This window comes from Pelophylax lessonae (genome assembly GCF_965119305.1).
Source record: "Pelophylax lessonae genome assembly, chromosome: 4".
Classification (NCBI taxonomy): Eukaryota; Metazoa; Chordata; class Amphibia; order Anura; family Ranidae; genus Pelophylax; species Pelophylax lessonae.
This window is the reverse complement of record NC_138771.1, coordinates 77,871,346-77,896,113: the sequence shown is the minus strand read 5'-3', so window position 1 is coordinate 77,896,113 and position 24,768 is coordinate 77,871,346. Positions and strand designations below refer to the sequence as shown.

Sequence of the window (24,768 nt, the reverse complement as noted above, 5' to 3'; positions counted from 1 at the left end):
GTAAAATAATCCCCCACAACACTCGGTAGCATGTGCAGCAACAGTTCCCTAGTAATGAGTATGTTTATAGCAATGTGCCAATGGTAATGTAAGTATTGCATATGGTCACTGCCCAATAACATCCCCGCCTATATTATATATACTACATGCATTAGATCACAAACCTCACTGTATCTGCTGATGACTTAATCAGAACTCAGAGGACTGCCGTTCTTTCCACATTTTAAATCTCATGTGTGGTTCTTCAGAATATTCTAGCCACAGGCAGTTGCCATGAAAAGTACTAGACTGGTAATTTAATGGCCAGTTAGTACCTGGTGAAATCCTTTCATTGTTCTTATAAGATGGACCCGAAGAAGAGAAGAAAGCAGATACTTGGATCCTGGATATGGAATGTAAGTAACCAGTAAAGTCTGGAAGTTAGAACAACAAAATTATAAGTAGTATTACCTACCAGAGATTTAAACTTTTACTGTCTACGGGTAAAGCTTTGGGTGGGGGACATTAGATAGACATGTTGGAAAATCTGATAACTAGCAATTTAAAGTGTGGAATATTGTAGTAATTGTTGCTTCAAATGCCACCATCCCGCAGCCTTAACTTCAAGTATGGCTTTAGAGATTCTAAACATAAAATTAGGAAAATACAACATTTTATTAACTTAAAAAAAAAAAAAAATCAAACTTGTAGCACTGCCCCAGAGGGAGCTGCTGAGTGTGGATTCCCCTGGGTTACCCATAGCAACAGTCTGTAAAGCCTTGACTCAGACAATGAACAGTCCAGGGGATTTGGTTTTCGTGTTTTATTTTAGAACTTGGATGGGAGAGGGGATGAGTGGGATACTCCAACTTGAACTATGCACAATTTCTGAGGACACTAATTGTAATGAGTGCGGCAAGGCCGCTGCTTCACCATGCTACTGAAGTGAAGTAGAAAATAGGTTCCTGACTGACTGAATTTCTCTTCAGGGTCCTGACTTGGCACCCCCTTTCTCACTTCCCGTGCATGCTAGTCCCTTGTCCACTGACTCTCCACTGGAGTGTTCCCCTTCCTGGGCAGACACCTGGCAAGCTTCCCAGTACTCACGGACACTATTTTTCCCTGGGTTTCTCTGCCTTCAGCTCCACTTGTCTGTATCCTGGACCTCCTGTCTTAGCATCACACATCTGGTCCACAAGGCCGACTGCCTGTGACCACTTTCCTTGCTGACAGGAGGGGAGACAAACCGTCACCCTCCTCCTTGGGACCTGGCTTCCCGCCCAAAGACGGCCTTGTCACATGTGCCCCTGGCTTTTATGACCTATCCCAGGATGCACCACTGTTGTGCCCTCCCACTGGGACAGCCACAAAAGCCTGTGTGTCACCGGCATGGATACATTGGGGACACCTTATTGGATACAGTGGGGACATTCCCTCAGACCAAGTGAATCACACATGGACACATGTAACAGGCAAAACTACTGATCAGGCTCTCCTGATAAGTAGATGGAGCAAACAATGCTTTTACCTAGCACCTGCCTAGGAGGGTGCTACACATGGTTCATTCGTAAAAACCTAAACTCTTGGAATCACAACAGATGATAGCCAATACTGAACCGTTATGATATCTCATGTACACCAAAGATGCAAGTCAATATCGACTGACTTTTCAAGGCTTTTTCCACTTCCTCAGGACCGAGTTTACAGTTGTAGATATCAGGGTTTGTTATTCAAAGATTGAATATCCACCTAAAATCAACATAAACAACAATATAAGTACCCCTGGAGTGGTGTATTTATTAACACGCAACTGAAAAGTCTTTTATGTCAGCAAAACTAAACCTTGATAGTAGAAAAGGATATAAGACCGCACATGATATTTCTAATGCAATTTTTGCAGTCCAGTAGCAAGACATTTTTTCTACTATTATAATTATCAGTGGAAGGGCCTACCTTTGCATTGGCAAAAAATCATGGTCAATTATGTATATTTTGTTTCATATTCATACATCTTGCAGGTTTATAGAGTGCTATGAGGATTTGATGCCCTAGGGGTGGCCAGATCCATCAGATCATAGCATAATTCATGTTTTGTCACTAGCAGTTTTCCTGTCCTTGGCAAGCCCTACATGTAAAGATTTCTCCAGTTCAGCCCCACTAAACTGTGTGGATGGAGGAAATCCCACCCTTACCGACTATTGTATTCTGACAGCCACTGCTCTCACGGATGTGAGAATATCAAAACAGTGACTGCATCCAATGGCCAACAGCCACCATTCAGCCGAAAATGTTATGCCCAACTTCTTCAATTTTTATATCAAAGTTTATTGAGCCTGGTGGTGTGACACGGCCACCTATGTATCGAGTTTTCAGGAAGTCACATTTTTTAGCTGTGTATGGCCAGCATTAGTTAGTATTGGATTGCTGTTACAATGCACTATTAGCTTCACTTGGTTTCTTTGAAGGTGGGCACGGGCAAAATTCTACCAGTCACAAATACATAGTACTTAGGTAAGCTAGTATCAGATATCACATGTGCAGTTGGAGATGCTTACTACCCATTAGCTTTATACTGTATATTGGGCTATGACCCCTACATACAAATACCATTTCTTTGTCAGGATGTATTCAATGTAAACTGTATTATGCACATTAATATTTTTCACAATATACATACATGCTAAATATTTAGAGCCAAGCACATAGAGGTATTTAGCTGTAAATATCATGTGTTCAATTTCCTTCTCGGCACTTTACAAGGAATTCATTCAGGTTTTTCTGTTTTGTCTCAGTAGGTTAATTATCATGTATCTAAAAATTTATTCTAGTGTGTGTATATTTGAATAGTAATGTTATTGATCTAATTGGGGAAAGGAATTTTCCTATGTACTATGTGGGATGTGTTGGAACTATAAACCTGAATTTGAAGACAGGCAGGCCAGTCAAGTTCCTCCACCCCAAACTCGCTCATCCATGTCTTTTTGGATCTTTCTTTGTGCACTGGTGTGCAGTCATGTTTGAACAGGAAGGGGCCATCCCTAAACTGTTCCCACAAAGTTGGGAGCATGAAATTGTCAAAAATGTCTTGGTATGCTGCCTCCTTAAGAGTTCTCTTCACTGTAACTAGGGGGCCAAGCCCAACTTCTTAAAAATAACACACCATAATCCCCCCTCCACCAAATGATTTGGACCAGTGCACAAAGCAAAGTCCATAAAGACATGGATGAGCGAGTTTGGGGGGGGGGGGGACTTGACTGGCCTACACAGAGTCCTGACCTCAACCCGATAGAACACCTTTGGGATAAATTTGAGCAGGTTTTCTCTCTAACATTAGCGCCTGACCCCTGCACTTTTGAAGGAATGGTCAAACATTCCCATAGAAACACTCCTAAACCTTGTGGACAACCTTCCCAGAAGAGTTGAAGCTGTTATATCTGCAAAGGGTGGGCCAACTCAATACTGAACCATATGAACTAAGACAGGAATGCCATTAAAGTATAACTAAAGGCAAAACCTTTTTTTTGTTTTGGTTTTTTTTTTTGTTTTGGATAGAGTAGAGATAGATAAGAACACCTGACATTTTTTATTGATTTCTGTGCCCCCGTTAAGGAGATTCACCTTCTTTATTTGTCCTGTTTACCATTATCATTGAAAGTGAAAGTAAAAGAAAATCCCCAAATTTTGGGTTGTCCCCAGAAAATTAATAGAGGGAAAATGTTCCAATAGGGATACTAGTTCTGGTGACTTGGGGGTCCCCATGGAGTTCCCTTAATTTGCAGGGATTTCCTCTCACTTCCTGTTTGGCTATGGGACAGGAAGTGAAGGGAACCCTCAGCAATAGGCCACAGATGGCGAAAAAAACCTGACAGGGGTTACTACCCTCCCTTGCTCTATCCAAAATGAAAAAAGAAAAAATTGCCTATAGTTCTACTTTAAAGTTCATGTGTGTAAAGGCAGGCGTCCCAATACTTTGTACAATATAGTGTATATTTATATGTATACTACGCTCAGTGTTGCCAACCTTCCACAGCATTTTTTACTGACAAAACATGAAAAATGTACTGATGCAGCACATTTTTTACTGACAATCTAAAAAATGACAGAAAAATACGATAAATGACAATCAATATCTAAACAGCATACACACAATATAGGAAACGCGGAAAATACTAATAACAAGTAGTTTGCCTGATTTGCCCTTAAAAAGTCAACACAGCATGACAAAATATCAGTCCCTGATATGTACAGACAGCTTTAAAAATCACAGATTTTTTCAAACATTCAGTAAATTTACTGACACCTGGCAACCCTGACTACACTGTTGGCGCTGTATAAATCCTCTACACTTTTATTTCTCCTGCCTTCCACCTTCATTCCACTTCAAACATAACCTTTAATTGTCAGCAGCAATACGAATCTGTGCATTATCTGGCAAATTTCACATCACAAATAACGATACACAAATACGATCCATAAGATCCGCTTGGTAAAGATTTACGCTCTTGTTTTCCAGATTAACTTGTCCTGGATAGAAAAGACCTTTTATAAAAGGGACTGTGTTTGTATGATACCAAGCTCAAGAGAACCTCACAGGTTTGTTTTTTGCCCAATAAAATACAATAATATGTTTAATGTCATTACAATAGACTGCAGTATATTTGCAATGTGTTCCTTAAATTGAGCATTAGTGTGAATGGAGCAGATTTGTTCATGTATTGATAAACACATTGGCCTGATTCACTAAACTACAAAGAACAAAAGTTTGCATGTGTTACAAAGTTCACACTACATCATTTGCATATGATTCAAGAATGTTTTCATAAGCACCAATGTATGATAAAGTTGTGCTTGTTCCTCTGCTGGCACATTGGCATGGGAACATTTGCCCATGTAATCTGTGCTGTGTACACACACTTTCACACACTCAAATACAAGGAAGTCTGTGGTGTAAGTGCCCATTCACACCCAAACGCAGGGAGGGACACCTGCATTGCATGTACACTTCCCGCCCTGTGTTCCAAATGTTCCAAATGAATGGTCTGAAAAATTGCCTTGCACTGAATCGCACAGGAATCGCACAGGAATGCGGAGCACGTTCCTGTGCGATTCCATAATGAACTAAAGATAATAGAGAGGAGAGTATTCCTGGAGGTTGTAGCTACAAAAGCTGTCCATTCTAAGCATGATTATCCTGCATTATCTACCAAATTATGTACAATAATATAAAATAAAATAAAATTGTGAATGATGATGACAAACACATCTTCAAAGACATTTTATAAAATATAACTTTAAAAAAATGTTTTACAAATAGGCATGTCATATGTGTGAAGCTAAATATTACCTTCTTTCAGCATATGAAAATGAGCTACTTAATTTTACACATATATACCCACTTTAACACCTGAAACAAACTAATAAATTGCGAAATGTGCGTTATATATGTGTGCATTTGCATAATATATGTATGCATCTTGCATATATTGTGTATGCAAACAGATTTGCTTATGACATAATCAAAGTGCTGACATTTTGGTGCTGAATCAGGTTTCATTAAAAAGTTAAAAGAAAACATGCTGAAATAATTAAATAGGAGCTCTTGACGCAAACATAAAAAAATAGCAGGTAAAAGAACTGAAAAAAATAAATAAATAAATAAAAGTATTTAAATGCTTAATTGCCAAAGAAAAATTGACTAGTCAATGCCCTAGCACAGCCCCTTCCCTCCTTGCCCTTTATAGCCCTTTCCTCTTCTGGGAGTCACTGATTAGTGTCTAGCCTAGTTCCTCCAACCCCCCCCCCCCATGTAAAATTCTTGAATCAGGAAAGGCTGGCAACTCAGATGCGCTTAAATAAAAGTACTTTATTTGTTACATGGGTACACAGGTACAGAAAATTTTCTGACGCATTTTGGCTATGAAGCCTTCATCAAAGCACACACATTTGATCTAAAAACTAATACTTACTGTATAGCATAACAAGCCCTCAGCAGGGGGATGGGTATATCCTAATTAGAAGCAATCAAATCAATAAAAAACACATGGAGAAAAAAGGAAACCCAGCAAACATGTGAGGGTATAGCATGGACACTTAAAATATGTCTCCCATATTATTCTAACCATGTAGAAGGGCCCCTAGCTTAGGCAGCACCTATTTTAGATCAAATATGTGTGCTTTGATGAGGGCTTCATAGCCGAAAATGCGTCAGCATATATTCTGTATCATATATTATGTATCATATATTCTGTACCTATGTACCCATGTAACAAATAAAGTATTTTTTTTTTTTAAGAACATCCAAGTTGCCAGCCTTTCCTGATTCAAGAATGTCACGTATGGCACCGGACTACGGTTAATGGACTTCCACATTAGCAGTAGAGCTGGGGAAACATTTTGTCTTCCCTACCTTATATGTATGCAGCACTTACCCCCAAATAAGCTGCCAAAGTCTGTGTCCCCTGATTCCAGATTTCAATTACCTTACCGGCAATGCCATTCCCTCTGACAATTCAGGGCTACATGTTCCTCTCTTATTTTTATAATAAGGATTTAGTTGGGAAAATATTCCCAAAGGGGCAAAGAAAAAAAACTCAGAACAACAATAAGTGTGAACAACAAAAGATACCAATTTTGTATAACACCATAAATAACTGGAGAACCAAATGTCTCTGCCCTGAATTCTAAAACCAGGGCAGTCCTAACTAAGGTTAGTACTGGGAATTAAAAGTCTCTCCAAACCTCTCCAACTGGTCAGTTCGGGCTTTGAAGCACTTAACCTCCCTGGCGGTATGATTCTTTCGGATTTTAGGTGCTGAAAGCGGTACCATTATTTTGCTTGCAATTCTTGAGAAGGAGCAGCCCAAACCAACTATTTACATATGATTTCTTTTTACCGTGTGTTCTTCTTTATAACATCCCGAGTATGGTAAAGTTTGAAACACAAAATCCTAAATTATAATATAATAAATAACTATAAAATAATAATATAATAATAACACTTTTTTTTTCCCAAAAAATAACACTTTTTATTCAATAAATTATAGTAAATCATGTAATCAAAAACACTGACATTTTTTTTTTTGTCAAACAAGGATGCAATATATTTTTTTTTTTCCCAAAAAGGATGCAATATTACTTGTCATACTGCTTCAATAAACGTCCCGGGTGTGGAAAATTTTGAAACAGGGTACAGCGCAAAGTCCAACATCACAGTCTGGACAGTAGTACCGCGTTTCCTTTCTTATTTTCCGCCCGGTGTCGTCGTGCTTGGAACAGCACACCACACACATTCTTGTGGGTGCAGTCTTCTTCTCCGTCGGCGGAATGAGGTCCATAAAATGAGGACCGGTCAGTCGTTCGGGGTTCACAACACCAGCAGCACAGCGTCCGGATCGACTTGCTGTTGGTGTCTGGTGCCTGAGAAAAATGAGCTCGGCAATTTTCCACACAAAGTCCGCATGGATCACAGGCCGGTCACTTTTCTTTTTTAGCAGAATGAAGGCATTCCATAAACACTGCTCCAGGAGGTGTCTGAATATTTTTTTATAGTATTTTTTCTGCTGTTTCCGCATTGCTGGATAGAAAGTCATGGCCTGGTCAGCTCTGTCCACACCTCCCATGGTGTTATTATAATCCAGGACCAGTTGCGGTTTCAGAACATCTTTTCCCCCTTTTGTATGGACCATGACCGTGGCGGTGTTATGGATGGTGCTCATCAGGCAGACATCTTTTTTGTCGCGCCATCTAAGTGCCAACATTTTGCCTTTCTACCAGGCAACTAACTCTCCGGGCTTGAGTTTTTTGTTGGCAAAGCTGGGGGGCATGTCACGCCGGTTTGCTCTGACGGTCCCATACGCATCCGTCTTATGCTGTAGGAGGAACCCAAACAGTTCTGGGGACGTATAAAAATTGTCTGTGGTGACACAATACCCCTGATCCAGCAGAGGCTCAATCAGCGTCAGAACAGAAGCAGTTGCCATCCCATAGCTGCTGAACCTTTGGTTGAACTTGGTTCCTCTTCCGGTATATAGGACCGAGTTCCAAATATAGCCAGAGCTGGATTCACACAGCATAAAAGATTTGATTCCAAAGCGTGCTTATATATTGGATCCAGCTAAGTCTCCCTTTATATGCCATAAGACTTCGTCAATGCAAATGTCTCTTTCTGGGACATAGGACCGCTGGAAGTTTTTCAAAATTAATTGGTTAATGTCCCAGATCTTTTTCAGCTTCGGAGCCGGATGAGAAGTCTCATCAAAATCCTCATTATTGGCAAAGTGCAAATACCTCATAATAAGGGAGAATTTGTACTCCGACATAACGGTTCCAAAAAAAGGAGTGGCCAATAATTTGTTTGTGGTCCAATACCACTTCTGCAGTGGTTTCCCCACCACTCCCTGCAGAATAATTAGGCCCAGGAATTTCCAGATATCCGCACTGGTAACGGGTTCCCACATCCTGCTCCTGGAAAACCGCCGATGTGCTGCGTACCGATTGGTCTCCACAACAATTTTTTTGATAACCTCATCAGTCAAAAAAAGTTGCAGATACGCCAAGGGGTTATCCTCCTCAACATCGACGTTGAGACCAGGCGTTCCGGTAAACGGGAATCTTGGGGGCGCTACGTGCTCTGTACTGCAGTCGATCACGCACCAAGTACGCACATCGCTCGGCACAGTTACAGCATCATCGCTGACATCACTTTCAGCGTCGGATGACGAGCTTCCCCATGAATCGCTGTCACTCCACTCTGCATGCGATTCAGGATCGCTGTCGCTATCGCCCAGCAGGTAATACACCGTTTTTGATGTTGCGGTGCGCTTGTTTGAGGCCATGGTCGCTCTGCAATGATCCAGATACAGTGTATGGGAATAATGCAGGAAGTGCAATGGAGAAAGCACAGGGGGGCAATCAAAGGTCAATTTATTATAATTTGGGAATGTAATCCGATAGGATTACAGTGTATCAGTGTGTTTTGGTGTTATACTTTTTGAATTAGCCGCCGGTTCCACCCCCCGGCGGACGTCACATCGCCGGAGACGGAAGCCGGGGCTGACAGACGATCGAGAGGAAGATCCGCCGCCGCATACCGCCCGCATTCATCGCTGGATCCCGGAGAAAAGGTAAGTAAAACCTCTTCCAGCATCCAGCGATCTTCCTAACGCTACCCCGAGTGTGAACCGGGTTTACCGCTTTTGGCTCTAAAATCTTACCCCGAGTCACACTCGGGAATACCGCTAGGAAGGTTAAACCTAAGTGGATGCCACAATAATGGGTTTAAGTATCCAAGCTGTATCCTAAAATATAGTTGACACTTTCCTTTTAAGAAGTAGACATAAAAATGTGGGCATTGGCCTCTCACCAACAAATGATCGATGATTATGCCTCTTCCCACTCTCTGAAACTGGTGACATTGGCTACAGCTCACTCATTGCTGTGACCTATGTGTAAACATTGCAGCCGAGTCTCTCTCTCTATCTGACACTGTGGTGAACTCTACAGCAGGCAGCTCTCTAAACACAGAAGCCTACTCAGATGGTCCCCTCTCACTGTCTTCCACGTGACTACCCGAAGCCCTGGGCTTCTTTCTGTTTTTTAACCTGCTGCAGCTCTCTGGTCTCCTGGGACCTGTAGTTCCATCCAGCCTATAGCATGATAGAAAGATGTCTTCTGGGGATTACATTCCCTATAGTTCCACGTGCTTCCTAGCAGTCCTCTGTCCTATCAAGCGATGCCCCTCTGCCGCCTCTGTGGACCAGAGCTACATGTAGTTGCTGGGGGAGTAAAAAAGGGAAATACTATAGGGCAGTGATGGTGAACCTTGGCACCCCATGTTTTGGCACTGCATTTTCCATGATGCTGAACTACAATGCAGAGTGCATGAGCATCATGGGAAAAGTACCGTAGTTCCAAAATATCTGGGGTGCCAAGGTTCGCCATCACTGCTATAGGGTGTTTCTTGAGTGACACCTCTGGGTCTGCTGATGCTGCTGACATCACATCCAAGATGGGGGCATCAAGCAACTAAAAGTTTCAGCAGGTGAAGCTTCTAGTCCTCTGCAGTCGGTCACAAAATGAAAAGGAAAAAAAGCCTTCAGAATACAGAGGAAAAAATGCATAATCTATATTAAATAAATGTTTGAAATAATTTCTGCCAATCACAGCCTGTTTCACACCCATCCAGTCTTTGTCTATTTTTTGTATGTGCTTAGAATTACAGGGAGGTGAAGCCTCTATCAATCGTCATGTCTTCTCCCACCCCCCATTGTGTTTAGCTGTTTAGTGAGCATGGAGGCGGAGGGAGTTAGTGGGTTGTTATTTATCCACTGTGTGACTCTATTGCCATGTGGGCTGCACATATAAGAAAAAGGAGGCAATAAACAGCTAAGTAGGGAACTAAAACTGGAGTCTGCTCACTAGATGTGGCAATGGCTGGTCTACACAATCTAAGGCTGCAGTGGGGACACAGACAAGGAGGGGAGGGTCAGTGAACAGCAGGATACAGAAAATGAATCCCATAGTGACTTAGTGACCATGAACAGCATGTGCTGACAGTTCTTAATGATATGGGTTTAATGACACTTTAAAAAAAATTATAGGGTTGAGTTTCAAAATTCTGATATGATGACTTTTTCTTCATATTTCTATCTGCACCCATGTATAGAATAATTTGCAAATTCTACCATAGGCATGCATATGGGGTGTGCCAGGTGTGCCTTGGCATACGCTAATCACTGCATGCGGTGCTGATTCCCTTTTTTCCAGGGCTTCCCCCTGTGTTGCATCCCCCCCCTGCAGTCTTGCTGGATTATCTTCTCTCCTCTCCTCCTGGCTGCACTTCCCATTCATTTACCGTTCAGTGCAGCTGAGGCTGCAGAGAAAGGCATGTGTGTTTGAGCTTTGGGGTGCACACCCTAATACAATAGGCTGCACACACCCATTAATCCTACCTAGATACAGTATATACTTATTTTGATCTGATGACCAAGGGTTCTGGTGTCTGTTTACACCATGCACTTAAAGTCTTATGTTTAGTGCCGTGCTTGTGCACTAACTTTCCATACACTTTTGTGGGGCTTATTCCGCATACACATGAGACACAGTCCATTAGAAATCTATAGAAACTGTGCAGATGCAGCCAGTACACTCAAGACTTTTGGTGGAGGATGTAAGCACACTGAAGGCCACAGCTATTGTTTGGGGGTAAGTAGCATCTGGAGTAGTACCGCCAGTTTAGGTAAGGGAAGAAGTACTAAAAGGAGTACTGCATCTTTTTTTCTTATGTTGAACATCAGGTAGATATAAAAACACAATTTAATGCAGTCATGTATTTATTATTATAAAATACATGTTTTTTTTTTCTTTAACTACATCTAGTATACCCCTTTAAAACTGTCTTGCTATCAACCTTTTGTAATCCCCTGTTCACCATCACTCACACTAGTAATAGGAAAGATCAGCATTTAAAGCCAACCAGGCTCTCCTACAGGGTCCATGTGCTGGCAGTGAAAATGCTGACAGAAGGATGATTTCATAGGTGTGCTTCCTCTCCTTTATTGTCCAATCAGGAAGCAGGAATGTGTCCTCATAATGTGCTATTACAGCATGGAGAGGACCCATATCTGGCTATAATAAGGTCTCCCCGAAACTCCCAGTAGGAGAGACACTGGGAAATAGGGGATTTTAGAAAAAATTCAATCATATACAAAAGTAATAAGAATAAAATCAATAATATTTAAACACCATTAAAATCTAGAAAAACTAATTCTAAAAGCATGTAGTACATGCTACCAGGCTTGTTATACATCCAGTGAAGCATTTAAAGGAAACAGAGAGTGATGGGATTGATGCATTTCGGCAGAGATGGGCTTCTTCAGGATCCACTTACTGTGTATAGCTTTTATGCCCAAATTTTGTAGCGAGGGAAAATGCTAGTAGAGAGAAATATTCGGCAGTATATATAAATCCAGATAGTAAAACTGCTCTTTGCAAAAAGAGGTAGTTCAATGTAGACAGCATTGGTTGGAGTACAAGGAGAGAAGAAAGTACTGCCCAGTAAACCAGGATAAACCCAGAAAGAGCCGTGCCATAACTCATAAAAACACCATCTGGATAGGAGAGGGAGCAAAAAGCCCCATGTATAAAGCCAATATTGTGAGCATAGCGGGTGCGGGTATGTAAAGATGGCGGACGCAGCACGGCTCTTTCCGGGTTGTCACTTGTCTCACTTGCCTCAATGGGCTGATTGTTTAATCCATACTGCCACTTGTATGGAAAGGGTTAAGTCTCCTTGCTTTTTTCTCTCCAGCAAAATAACTGGTGATCCTACATTATCTTTGGGACACTCACTAGCATCACCTTTTACTGACACCCGTTTAATGACTCTTCTAGCTTCAAGGGTGGCCCCCCTCAGGTCAGGCCCCTAGACACAGATCTGTACTGCAGAATCAGATCTTCCAGTGTCTCCCCTTCTAGTAAGCTTCCCTGGACCTCTGTGTTCAGCTCTTCCCTGGCACTCTCTAGGCCCTCAGGTCGACCACCTGAGGCCTCACAACCCCTCTACAGAGGAGGAGGCAGCCGCCCCCCTTCCTCAGGGACTGTGCTATCCAGCCAAAAGACCCCAAGCACATGTGCTCCTGGCTTTTATACATTATCCCAGCATGCACCAAGGCACTTCTCCTCTGTCAAATCACCAGGGCTGTATCAAAAGCCTGTGCACTCATTCGTCAGGTTTCCTCCCACCGTCCAATATGCCCCCCTATTGGACCAGTGTGTAAAACACTCTGCAGACAGAACGAGTTGTACCCAAGCACAATGAGCAGACCTCACTAACAGATCCTGCTCTCTGGTAAGCAGAAAACAATATAGATTTACCTGCAGTCCTTCTGGTAAGCAGACTGGACCCAAAACTATACTTTCTCTCTAGCATCTACCTAGGAGGGTGATACATAACTTAAAAATTGAGGTACTGCCCATTTATGTTCCCCCCGTCATGGCGACATCTTCCCTTTAGTTTGGCGAACAGACTCCCTAGCTTACTTAGGCACACACATCACCCCTGACCAGAAACTTCTCTATGACCCTAACTATGGCACTCTAAAAACAGAAATATTGAAATACCTACAGACCTGGAGAGGACATCCCTTGACATGGTTCGAGAGGATAAATGTCCTTAAGATGACAATCCTGGTCAGAATAATCTATAGCCTATATACTGTACCAATAACACTACCACAGATTTTCTTTAGGTGATTTAAGCATTTCTGCTTTGTGTGGAAGGACAGACACCCTAGATTAGCCCACAATCGTCTCCGTAGACACAAATTGGACAGTGGTGTTGGCCTCCCTGACATAGCTTTATACTACAAAGCCATGGCTCTATTTCGTATATTGAGTTGGTGTCATGACTCATTTAATAAATTATGGGTTCCACTAGAAAAAATGCTGGCTGCTAGGAACCTTGCAGGCGCCCCTTGGATTCCATTTGCCTATAGAGGTCTTTCGGACTGGACATCCCCACTGATGTGAGCATCTTTGTCAATATGGGACTGATTGAATGCCCCAGGCCAATACGCTCCCCAAACATCCCCATTGGCGCCTCTTGGAGGCTATCCCTGGTTTCCACCCAGAGAAGAGCCAGGATTCTTTAGCTCCTGGGGCTCTGACGAGAAAGTTGCATGTGCCAAATATGCCCCCCCCCCCTCCAGGGCATTTTGTCCCCCCTTTCCGTGCTACAGGCTTTATATGGAAGACACAAAATTGAAGAGAAAGATGGGGCTTACAAGGCCAGTGGGAGGAGGAGGATCACATAAGTCACACGGTTTATCTAAAACATAGCTCTGCTCTGTCTGCCATGATCCGATTCGCATTGGGAAATTTTGGTCTGTCTTGGTGTCTCTGGCCCTGAGGAAGCGAAAACGCGTCGGCTTGCTGATGGACCGTGCTCCATCAGAGACCTTATCACCATCTTCTGATACCAGTTATCGGCATTCCCATATGGGAATTTATTTCTACACATGCGTTTCTGTTTTGTTTTTATGTACATCATATATGGGAATTATTCCCCTTTGATGTACAAGTTTTATTTAAATATGTACAATAAAGCTATGTTTTAGATAAACTGTGTGACTTATTTGATCCTCCTCCTCCCACTGGCCTTGAAAGCCTCATCTTTCTCTTCAATTTTGTGTCTATACTAGTTAGGGGTATGGGCCCAATAGCAGGGTAATTTGCTATCTCAGGCTTTATACCGAACTATTCCATTTGCATCCTGGAGACATCGCCAACTAACAGACTTTCTTAGTAAATTACAACCCTGACTACGACCCCCAAACACTCTTACCACCTTTGAATCCTTATGCATTGATCTCCCAGAATCCAAACACTTATTGTCACAAATGTACAAACTTGTGCTTATCTCACAAACCAAATATGTCCCCTATTACCGTATATTCGAGATTGGGAGAGAGAGATAGGTCAGGATTTCAGATACAAAGGATGATCAAATTCATACACACTTCCTCTGTTAGCTCACTTATTCAAGAAACATCATATAAACTTTGATGATGGTACAGGTCCCCATCCCGCCTAGCCCAGATGTTTCCGGCGGCCGATGATCACTGCTGGAAGGGATGTAACCAGCGGGGCACACTTTTTTACATATGGTGGACATGTCCTATGATTAGGGCCTTTTGCAAGGCAATCACCCCATGGATCCAGAAAACGACCCTTTGTCCCATAGGGTTCTCTCCCTTACACTTCCTTTTCAATGGGGCCTCTTAATCTACTAAAGTATATAAGAGGAGTGTCACTCCACACTTACTAAACACAGCCAAATCCATGATCCCTATATGGGAAACAATCAGTATGTCCCACGTTGCTGGTCTGGGTAAAGGGAGGTTGATGCTATCATCGAGGCGGAAAGGTGGATACATATTGTCACAGACCAACAAGACAAATTTAGCGACGTTAGGTCAGGCTGGATGTAATATTCCTTGGAGCTACCTACTAACTGTGATCCCTGTACTCTACCTCAGACGTGTACTTACAGTGCCTTGCGAAAGTATTCGGCCCCCTTGAACTTTTCAACCTTTTGCCACATTTCAGGCTTCAAACATAAAGATATAAAACTGTCATTTTTTGTGAAGAATCAACAACAAGTAGGACACAGTCATGAAGTGGAACGAAATTTATTGGATATTTCAAACTTTGTTAACAAATAAAAAACCGAAAAATTGGGTGTGCAAAATTATTCAGCCCCTTTACATTCAGTGCAGCAAACTCTCTCCAGAAGTTCAGTGAGGATCACTGAATGATCCAATGTTGACCTAAATGACTAATGATGATAAATAGAATCCACCTGTGTGTAATCAAGTCTCCGTATAAATGCACCTGCACTGTGATAGTCTCAGAGGTCCGTTTAAAGCGCATAGAGCATCATGAAGAACAAGGAACACACCAGGCAGGTCCGAGATACTCTTGTGGAGAAGTTTAAAGCCGGATTTGGATACAAAAAGATTTCCCAAGCTTTAAACATCCCAAGGAGCATTGTGCAAGCGATAATATTGAAATGGAAGGAGTATCAGACCACTGCAAATCTACGAAGACCTGGCCGTCCCTCTAAACTTTCAGCTCATACAAAGGAGAAGACTGATCAGAAATGCAGCCAAGAGGCCCATGATCACTCTGGATGAACTGCAGAGATCTACAGCTGAGGTGGGAGACTCTGTCCATAGGACAACAATCAGTCGTATACTGCACAAATGTGGCCTTTATGGAAGAGTGGCAAGAAGAAAGCCATTTCTTAAAGATATCCATAAAAAGTGTTGTTTAAAGTTTTCCGCAAGCCATCTGGAAAACACACCAAACATGTGGAAGAAGATGCTCTGGTCAGATGAAACCAAAATCAAACTTTTTGGCAACAATGCAAAACGTTATGTTTGGCGTAAAAGCAACACAGCTCATCACCCTGAACACACCATCCCCACTGTCAAACATGGTGGTGGCAGCATCATGCTTTGGGCTTTTCTTCAGCAGGGACAGGGAAGATGGTTAAAATTGATGGGAAGATGGATGAAGCCAAATACAGGACCATTCTGGAAGAAAACCTGATGGAGTCTGCAAAAGACCTGAGACTGGGATGGAGATTTGTCTTCCAACAAGACAATGATCCAAAACATAAAGCAAAATCTACAATGGAATGGTTCACAAATAAACATATCCAGGTGTTAGAATGGCCAAGTCAAAGTCCAGACCTGAATCCAATCGAGAATCTGTGGAAAGAACTGAAAATTGCTGTTCACAAACGCTCTCCATCCAACCTCACTGAGCTCGTGCTGTTTTGCAAGGAGGAATGGGCACAAATTTCAGTCTCTCGATGTGCAAAACTGATAGAGACATACCCCGAGTGATTTACAGCTGTAATCGCAGCAAAAGGTGGCGCTACAAAGTATTAACTTAAGCGGGCTGAATAATTTTGCACGCCCAATTTTTCAGTTTTTTATTTGTTAAAAAAGTTTGAAATATCCAATAAATTTAGTTCCACTTCATGATTGTGTCCCACTTGTTGTTGATTCTTCACAAAAAATTACAGTTTTATATCTTTATGTTTGAAGCCTGAAATGTGGCAAATGGTCGAAAAGTTCAAGGGGCCAAATACTTTCGCAAGGCACTGTAATTGTCACCTGATTATCCTATAGCCTTACCCAACATTAGTCGTTAACTTGATTGCTATCTTCCCTGTATTCTTTTTCCTGAAGGAGTGCCTGATATCGGCCCATCTTGCATTGTGTAAAGTTATTACATTAACTGTCTCTACATGATCTGTCTTTAGATTTTGTTATTATGTTATTATATTATGTAATGGCTTACCATGATCAAAACGTTTTGTTGCAGTTATTAAGGGATTATGTTCATATTTGCATAAGATTTCCAATCCTGACAACTGTGTTATCCCTGCTCTACAATCTTTCAAATCACAATTAATTGAATAGATCTATTTATTTACTTTGGTTTGGGAAATATTACAGGTCTTAGACCAGTGTTTCTCAACTTCGGTCCTCAGGGCACACTAGGAGGCCAGATTTTAAGTATTACCTTGGGGATAAGCAGACTAGAATACTTCAATCACTGAGCAGCAAATGATATCACCTGTAGAGATGGCCTTGCGGTTCGCCCGGCGGTCGGTTCGCGGCGAATTTTGCTTGTTCGCAAATTCGCAAAAAGTCTGACTTTTGCCGATGTTTGCGAATATGTCCGCGCCGCCATTTTCTTTTTCATTCAGAAGAACTTTGACCCATGACACAGCCGTCAGGTGGAACGGGATAGCCAATTGAAACATTTCAGCACATGGACATGCCCCCTACCCTATAAAAAGACCAGAGCTGTCGGCCATTTCACATTCCGCATTTTGTCAGTGTAGGGAGAGGTCTGCTGTGCTCATGAGGGAGAGATTGACAGACACAAATAGCTCTGTGAAGATCCACAAAAGTCCTTTTCAGGGCTGGTATTTCGGTATAGGTCCAGTCTTTCTTCAGTATAGGAACAGGTTATCCAGTCGGTGCTTTAGGGGCAGTTAGAGATCGGCATCTGCAGTGACACAAATCGCTCTGTTAATGTCCACAAAAGTAATTTAAAGGGCTGCAATTTTTTTGGTATTGCTGTGCAGTGCACTATATAGGGGGGTGGGGGGGGGGGGTAATCCACAGTATAATATACTTTGTAGAAAGCATATTATAGTGGATTAGTAGTATTATTGTGCACTGTGCAGCATTGTGACAGGTGTGGTGACTGAGCGTTGCTGCAGCTCTGACGGGAATAATAAAGGGGCACTCTGACCGCAATATTAAAGGGGCACTCTGACCGCAATATTAAAGGGGCACTCTGACCGCAATATTAAAGGGGCACTCTACGGGAATAATAAAGGGGAACTCTGACCGCAATATTAAAGGGGCACTCTGACGGGAATAATAAAGGGGCACTCTGACCGCAATATTAAAGGGGAACTCTGATCGCAATATTAAAGGGGCACTCTGATGGGAATAATAAAGGGGCACTCTGACCGCAATATTAAAGGGGAACTCTGACCACAATATTAAAGGGGCACTCTGACCACAATATTAAAGGGGAACTCTGACCGCAATTTTAAAGGGGCACTCTGACGGGAATAATAAAGGGGCACTCTGACTGGAATAATAAAGGGGAACTCTGAGTGCACAGGTAAATCACATCCGGCTGCAAACACTAAAAGTGCTTACACTTTCACAATCAAATACCAATAAAAAACAAACAGTGTTGCGCCAGAAAAACAACTGTGATATAAGTGAAATTCATAAATCACAAATAACAACTGTGAAGAGGATAAAAGTAAATAGACTTTCAAAATGACTAAATGACTAAACAAAATCATACATAGTGCAATATATGTGAATAAATGTCCATCAAATAAATCCCAGAATCCAAACAGGTGACACCTCGGTGAATGTGTATTCCTTCACCATACAAAGTGGCCTCTCACCTTGTTTTTAGACCTGAGTAATGCAGGTCAATGCAAGCATTTTTCCCTCAAACAGGGGAGATGTCAGACTATAAACAGGGAGGCTGATCCTGGATTCCACTTCCGATCATAGATGGTCATACATGAAGATTAAAAAAGAAGATGTTCCGTCCCCTATACGCGTTACGTCAATGCTTATCAGCTGTGACTTCCTCGGTAGGGGTGGAGTCTGCATACAACACCTCACACTAAATAGGCCATCCAGGCCATGATGCTTGTTACTAATTGACGTAACGCGTATAGGGGACAGAGCCTGCATACCCGACATTGCATCTTTCCCTGATCTGCCACAAACTGTGTTTTATGCAGGCACTGCTGAGTGCCACGTATGTAAGTGCAGCTATTTATTCATTAAATTACTGTTTGAATAAGCAGAACGCACTAGATTTCTTCTTTTCTAATCTTCATGTATGACCATCTATGATCAGAAGTGGAATCCAGGATCAGCCTCCCTGTTTATAGTCTGACATCTCCCCTGTTTGAGGGAAAACAATGCTTGGATTGACCTGCATTACTTAGGTCTAGAAACAAGGTGAGAGGCCACTTTGTATGGTGAAGGAATACACATTCACTGAGGTGTCACCTGTTTGGATTCTGGGATTTATTTGATGGACATTTATTTACATATATTGCACTATATAGGATTTTGTTTAGTCATTTACATTTTGAAAGTCTATTTACTTTTATCCTTTTCACAGTTGTTATTTGTGATTTATGAATTTATATCACAGTTGTTTTTCTTAGACATACATCACCTGATGTACTTCTTAAAACATGGCAACAAAGCTGTTCCCTGACATGTTTTGTAGGAAACCTACTTGTAATGCAGAGTGGTGACACATGGGCCATTTATACAAGCAAGAACTGTGGCCAGGCTAGAGACATTCAAACTGTGACAAATTCTTAACATGCAATCATTAGACTTTAAAACAAACCATCACAGGCCTCTAGTTTCAAGGACTGTGGAATAATTATTTCTCACATCCACAGCAAAAAATCCCTTTACTTTCATTTTCTTTTTGTAAATCAGCCACTGTATTGCCCTGTTAGAGTCTCAGGGACAGCTGCAGCTGGCAGTTTTTTTTAATAATGAAAGTTTATTACATTTTCCAGAAATACAAAGTGCAAGATTTGCAACAAAAATCACAAAGAAGTAGAAACATAAATTTCACATCTGATGTACATATTTGAAATAATCCACCAAATACAAGATGCACATTACACATTTACAGGCAAAGTGTGTACTAAACACCAAATGCACCCGGCTCTCCACCTATCCACACACCATTATCAGCACGGGTGTGGGCGACTAGGCAAGCAAGCATAAACAAAGGCACGATAGGAGTCTCCATCATACAGACACACCTGATTTGGCCCATCATGTACAACATGCATATAGTGAGTAGACGTTACTTAAGTAGAGCATCAGTAAAGTGAGGGAAGGAAAGGGTAGGGGGGGGGAGGAAAAATGGGGTTTTTGTACTTACCGCAAAATCCGTTTCTCTGAGTTCATCGATGGACACAGTGCTCCATAAATCATAACTACTGAGTTATATTGCCTCCTCCAGGAGTAGGACTAGGTATATAACCCCCCTCTATGCTCTAGGTAGTCAGTTTGAATCTGTCTAGTCAGGAGTAAGGACCTAGGCTTCCGGCTGGGATCTCTGGTCCTAGCAATTTTTTTCTCCTTCCTTACATCTTTTTTGTTTTTTCTTTTGGATATCTACAATCAACCACCGGGCTGTGAGACGTGCTGGATAAGCTAGATCCAGTGGTCCCCCCAGCCCAGCCAGCGAGCGCGTGCAGACTGCAGCTATGCGCTAGGTCAGTCGTGGCATAGCCTCATGAAAAGAGGCTGACCCGTGAGTTAAACGTCTCGCAGGGTCGCATATGACCGGGCTTGGGTCTGAGTCACAGAGGTCCCTTGGCTGACAGCTCCCCGACTTCGGTGGCGAGGATTCTGTCTTGAGCGTTACCTGCACCATGGAAGGCTAAGTACAGCCCCCCCTCTCCCCTTTTGGCTTTTTTCCCCTAGTCTGGCTGGTCTCCTGTTGGCGGCCATGTTTGTGTAGCCCGATGATTTTACGGGGGCCATTTTCCCTTAGTCTGGCTGGTCTCCAGCTGGTGGCCATGTTTGTGTAACCCGATGATGTCCCAGGGGCCATTTTGCCTTAGTCCGGGAGACGCTGGAGACAACCGATGCCTCGCGGGGATGCCAAAGCTTCTTCTCTTCCTCTTCATTTTCCTATTCCTATGCCCGGGACATATGAACAGGGATGGCATCCATGGTGATGCTGGGTCTAAATTCTCTACGCTCCTTCCATAGGTAGGGGGAGTGTGATGGTGTTCACCATCACTGGAATTTAAGGACAGATGGGTGAGGGGTTGAATTGCTTCATTTTTGTCAGCAAGGTCAATTGTTCCCTTTGCCATGAGGTTTCTGAGCAGGAAGCCCATTCCTAATATGGTCATCCCAGGAAGTTCTGAGGAGCCGGACTGTCTGGGGGTGGCTCCCCATTCAACTATTGTCAGGTGGGCTAATGCTAATGACCGCACCTGTTGTCTGCTAAGGGAGGTATTGACACAGAGTAATGTGTATTCAGGGCTCGTTAGACAACCATTGTTCTGTGTCTGACTATTGTGTACATTGATTGCCCCCTGGGGCTTCTGTCTCCTTGCATTGGTCAAAGTTATCTGACCAATCACTACTGACTCATTTTCAAGCCCTCATTTGCATTGGTCAAAGCTATCTGACCAATCCCTGTTGACTCATTTCAAGCCCTCATTTGCATGTATATTCCACTTTCTGTATAAAGTGTGCTGTGTTCTTCCAATAAATGGTCTTCCTGCTTGAACTTACAGTGGGTACGGAAAGTATTCAGACCCCCTTAAATTTTTCACTCTTTGTTATATTGCAGCCATTTGCTAAAATCATTTAGGTTCATTCTTCTTCCTCATGAATGTACACATAGCACCCCATACTGACAGAAAAACACAGAATTGTTGACATTGTTGCAGATTTATTAAAAAAGAAAAACTGAAATATCACATGGTCCTAAGTATTCAGACCCTTTGCTCAGTATTTAGTAGAAGCCCCCTTTTGATCTAATACAGCCAGGAGTCTTTTTGGGAAAGATGCAACAAGTCTTTCACACCTGGATTTGGGGATCCTCTGCCATTCCTCCTTGCAGATCCTCTCCAGTTCTGTCAGGTTGGATGGTAAACGTTGGTGGACAGCCATTTTTAGGTCTCTCCAGAGATGCTCAATTGGGTTTAAGTCAGGGCTCTGGCTGGGCCATTCAAGAACAGTCACGAAGTTGTTGTGAAGCCACTCCTTCGTTATTTTAGCTGTGTGCTTAGGGTCATTGTCTTGTTGGAAGGTAAACCTTCGGCCAAGTCTGAGGTCCAGAGCACTCTGGAGAAGGTTTTTGTCCAGGATATCCCTGTACTTGGCCGCATTCATCTTTCCCTTGATTGCAAGCAGTCGTCCTGTCCCTGCAGCTGAAAAACACCCCCACAGCATGATGCTGCCACCACCATGCTTCACTGTTGGGACTGTATTGGACAGGTGATGAGCAGTGCCTGGTTTTCTCCACACATACCGCTTAGAATTAAGGCCAAAAAGTTCTATTTTGGTCTCATCAGACCAGAGAATCTTATTTCTCACCATCTTGGAGTCCTTCAGGTGTTTTTTAGCAAACTCCATGCGGGTTTTCATGTGTCTTACACTGAGGAGAGGCTTCCGTCGGGCCACTCTGCCATAAAGCCCCGACTGGTGGAGGGCTGCAGTGATGGTTGACTTTCTACAACTTTCTCCCATCTCCTGACTGCATCTCTGGAGCTCAGCCACAGTGATCTTTGGGTTCTTCTTTACCTCTCTCACCAAGGCTCTTCTCCCCTGATAGCTCAGTTTGGCCGGACGGCCAGCTCTAGGAAGGGTTCTGGTCGTCCCAAACGTCTTCCATTTGAGGATTATGGAGGCCACTGTGCTCTTAGGAACCTTAAGTGCAGCCGAAATCTTTTTGTAACCTTGGCCAGATCTGTGCCTTGCCACAATTCTGTCTCTGAGCTCTTCAGGCAGTTCCTTTGACCTCATGATTCTCATTTGCTCTGACATGCATTGTGATCTGGAAGGTCTTATATAGACAGGTGTGTGGCTTTCCTAATCAAGTCCAATCAGTATAATCAAACACAGCTGGACTCAAATGAAGGTGTAGAACCATCTCAAGGATGATCAGAAGAAATGGAAAGCACCTGAGTTAAATATATGAGTGTCACAGCAAAGGGTCTGAATACTTAGGACCATGTGATATTTCAGTTTTTCTTTTTTAATAAATCTGCAACAATGTCAACAATTCTGTGTTTTTCTGTCAGTATGGGGTGCTATGTGTACATTCATGAGGAAGAAGAATGAACTTAAATTATTTTAGCAAATGGCTGCAATATAACAAAGAGTGAAAAATTTAAGGGGGTCTGAATACTTTCCGTACCCACTGTACATACAGCCTGCTTGGTGTTTTGTTCTAATGGATTCCGAACGGCACATAGCTGTAGTTCGGATCCCGGATCCTTGGTTGACCGAACCATCAGATGATGCGATCTGCAAGCTGACTGACTAGAAACAGAGGAGTGTCGGGAGAGCGGACAGGGCGAGCAAGGGTCTCGTCACAGGGAGTCCTTGGGAGTTCCTGTTATCTCTCTCTCTGCTGATAGGTACCCTGAGCCTTGGGGGATCCTTTAATTGTGCCAAAAGATCGTTTTTGTACTGCAAGGTCTTCCTTTCCTTATGGAGCCTCAGGGCCACATCTCCCCCACTGACCCCCTCATGGAGGTGACAGGTCCCTCGGAACCCCAGCTTCCCATGGTTGCAGTGATGGCTGTCCTACAGGCCTTAGTGTCCCGGGTGGAAGGGTGTGTGAGCAAAGGCCCAGGCGGAAGCATCCCCTGCCTTTCCCTGCTCAGTCTGTCTCATGTGATTCTTAGCCTGATGCCACCATGGACGTGGCCCATCCTGGGGGGCTTAATATCACACCCCAGATCCATCTGATAGTGAGGATGATTCCTCCATGGTCACAGCAGCGAATTAAAAAGCTGGTAGACGCACTTATCACTGCAGTACGTGAGACTTTAAAAATGAAGGATGCGGCTGGTGTAGCCACAAATGTGGCTGTGTTATTTGGAACGCATAAGCCACCTCGCACTCCAAAGGTGTTTCCTTATGTGCCTTTTTTTGACAGGTTTTCCTGTAAGGAATAGGAACAACCAAAATTACCCTTTGTGGTCCCCAAACGTTTTGCTGTACCTTACCCTTTTGAGGAGTCACTTTTAAAAAAGTGGACTAGTCCACCAGTGGTGGACCCTTCTGTTTCCAGGTCGAACAAAGCTACCATGATCCCAGTAGAGGAATCCCAGTCCTTTAGGGACCCGGCGGACAAGAAAGCGGAGGCTGTGGCACGCAGCATGTTTACTATAGCTGCTTCGACATTGTGGCCAGTCTTTGCCTCAGCCCTGGTGTCTCAGACCCTAACTGAATGGGCCAAGCTTTTGCGCCAGGGCCTAGGGGGTGAGCAGGTCTCTGCTGCTTATGTTGATTTAGCGGACCAGTTGGTCCATGGGCTGCAGTTTATTTGTGATGCGGCTTCGGATACAGCTCATGTGCTATGGTGGTGATTAGGCACGTGCTGTGGCTTAAGAATTGGACTGCAGACCAAGCCTTTAAGAAAGCTCTCATTGATCTGCCCTTTCAAGGCGATCGCCTATTTGGGGCTACCCTGCATGACATCATTAAGGGTATCACGGGGGGAAGAGTACCTTCCTGCGCAGTCTAGGAAAGGAGCCTCCTTCCCAGCACATAGAAAATTATTTTGTGCTTCTGGGACGGAGAATAAGGGAAATAGATCTTTTAAATCTTCCCCGGGAGGTTCCAAGCATCCTTGGTCTGGTAAGCCTAGAACTAGCTTCTCCGGACCCGCAGACAAGACCCCTTCAGCATGAAGGTCTGCCCTCACCCATTATTGGGGTGGGGAGATATCGTTGTGGGTTTCCGGCCTCGTGGACCTCATTCATGAGCGTCAAGGGGATCCACAAAATGATTCTTTTGGGGGTACCCAGAAAGGGGGACAAAGCTTGTCCTTTTCAAGTTTTTTAGGTCCTGAGTCTTCTTGTGTGGATTGAATTCCTGCAAAGGTTCAGGTGAACTACCTAAGGTCCCCTTATCCCTGTCCAGGTAGCTGATT

General features: G+C 43.1%; 1 protein-coding gene across 1 annotated transcript in view; it reads left to right on the top strand.

Annotated features, from left to right (window-relative positions):
• Positions 1-326: 326 nt before the first annotated feature.
• Positions 327-24,768, top strand: part of LOC309553122 (transient receptor potential cation channel subfamily M member 7-like) — a 184,132-nt gene continuing 159,690 nt past the window's right edge. Inside the window, exons 1-2 of the mRNA XM_082254018.1 lie at positions 327-395; positions 4,493-4,572. Of these exons, the coding sequence (XP_082110144.1) occupies positions 345-395; positions 4,493-4,572 (131 nt within the window). The 5' untranslated portion in view covers positions 327-344. The remainder of the gene's footprint in view (positions 396-4,492; positions 4,573-24,768) is intronic.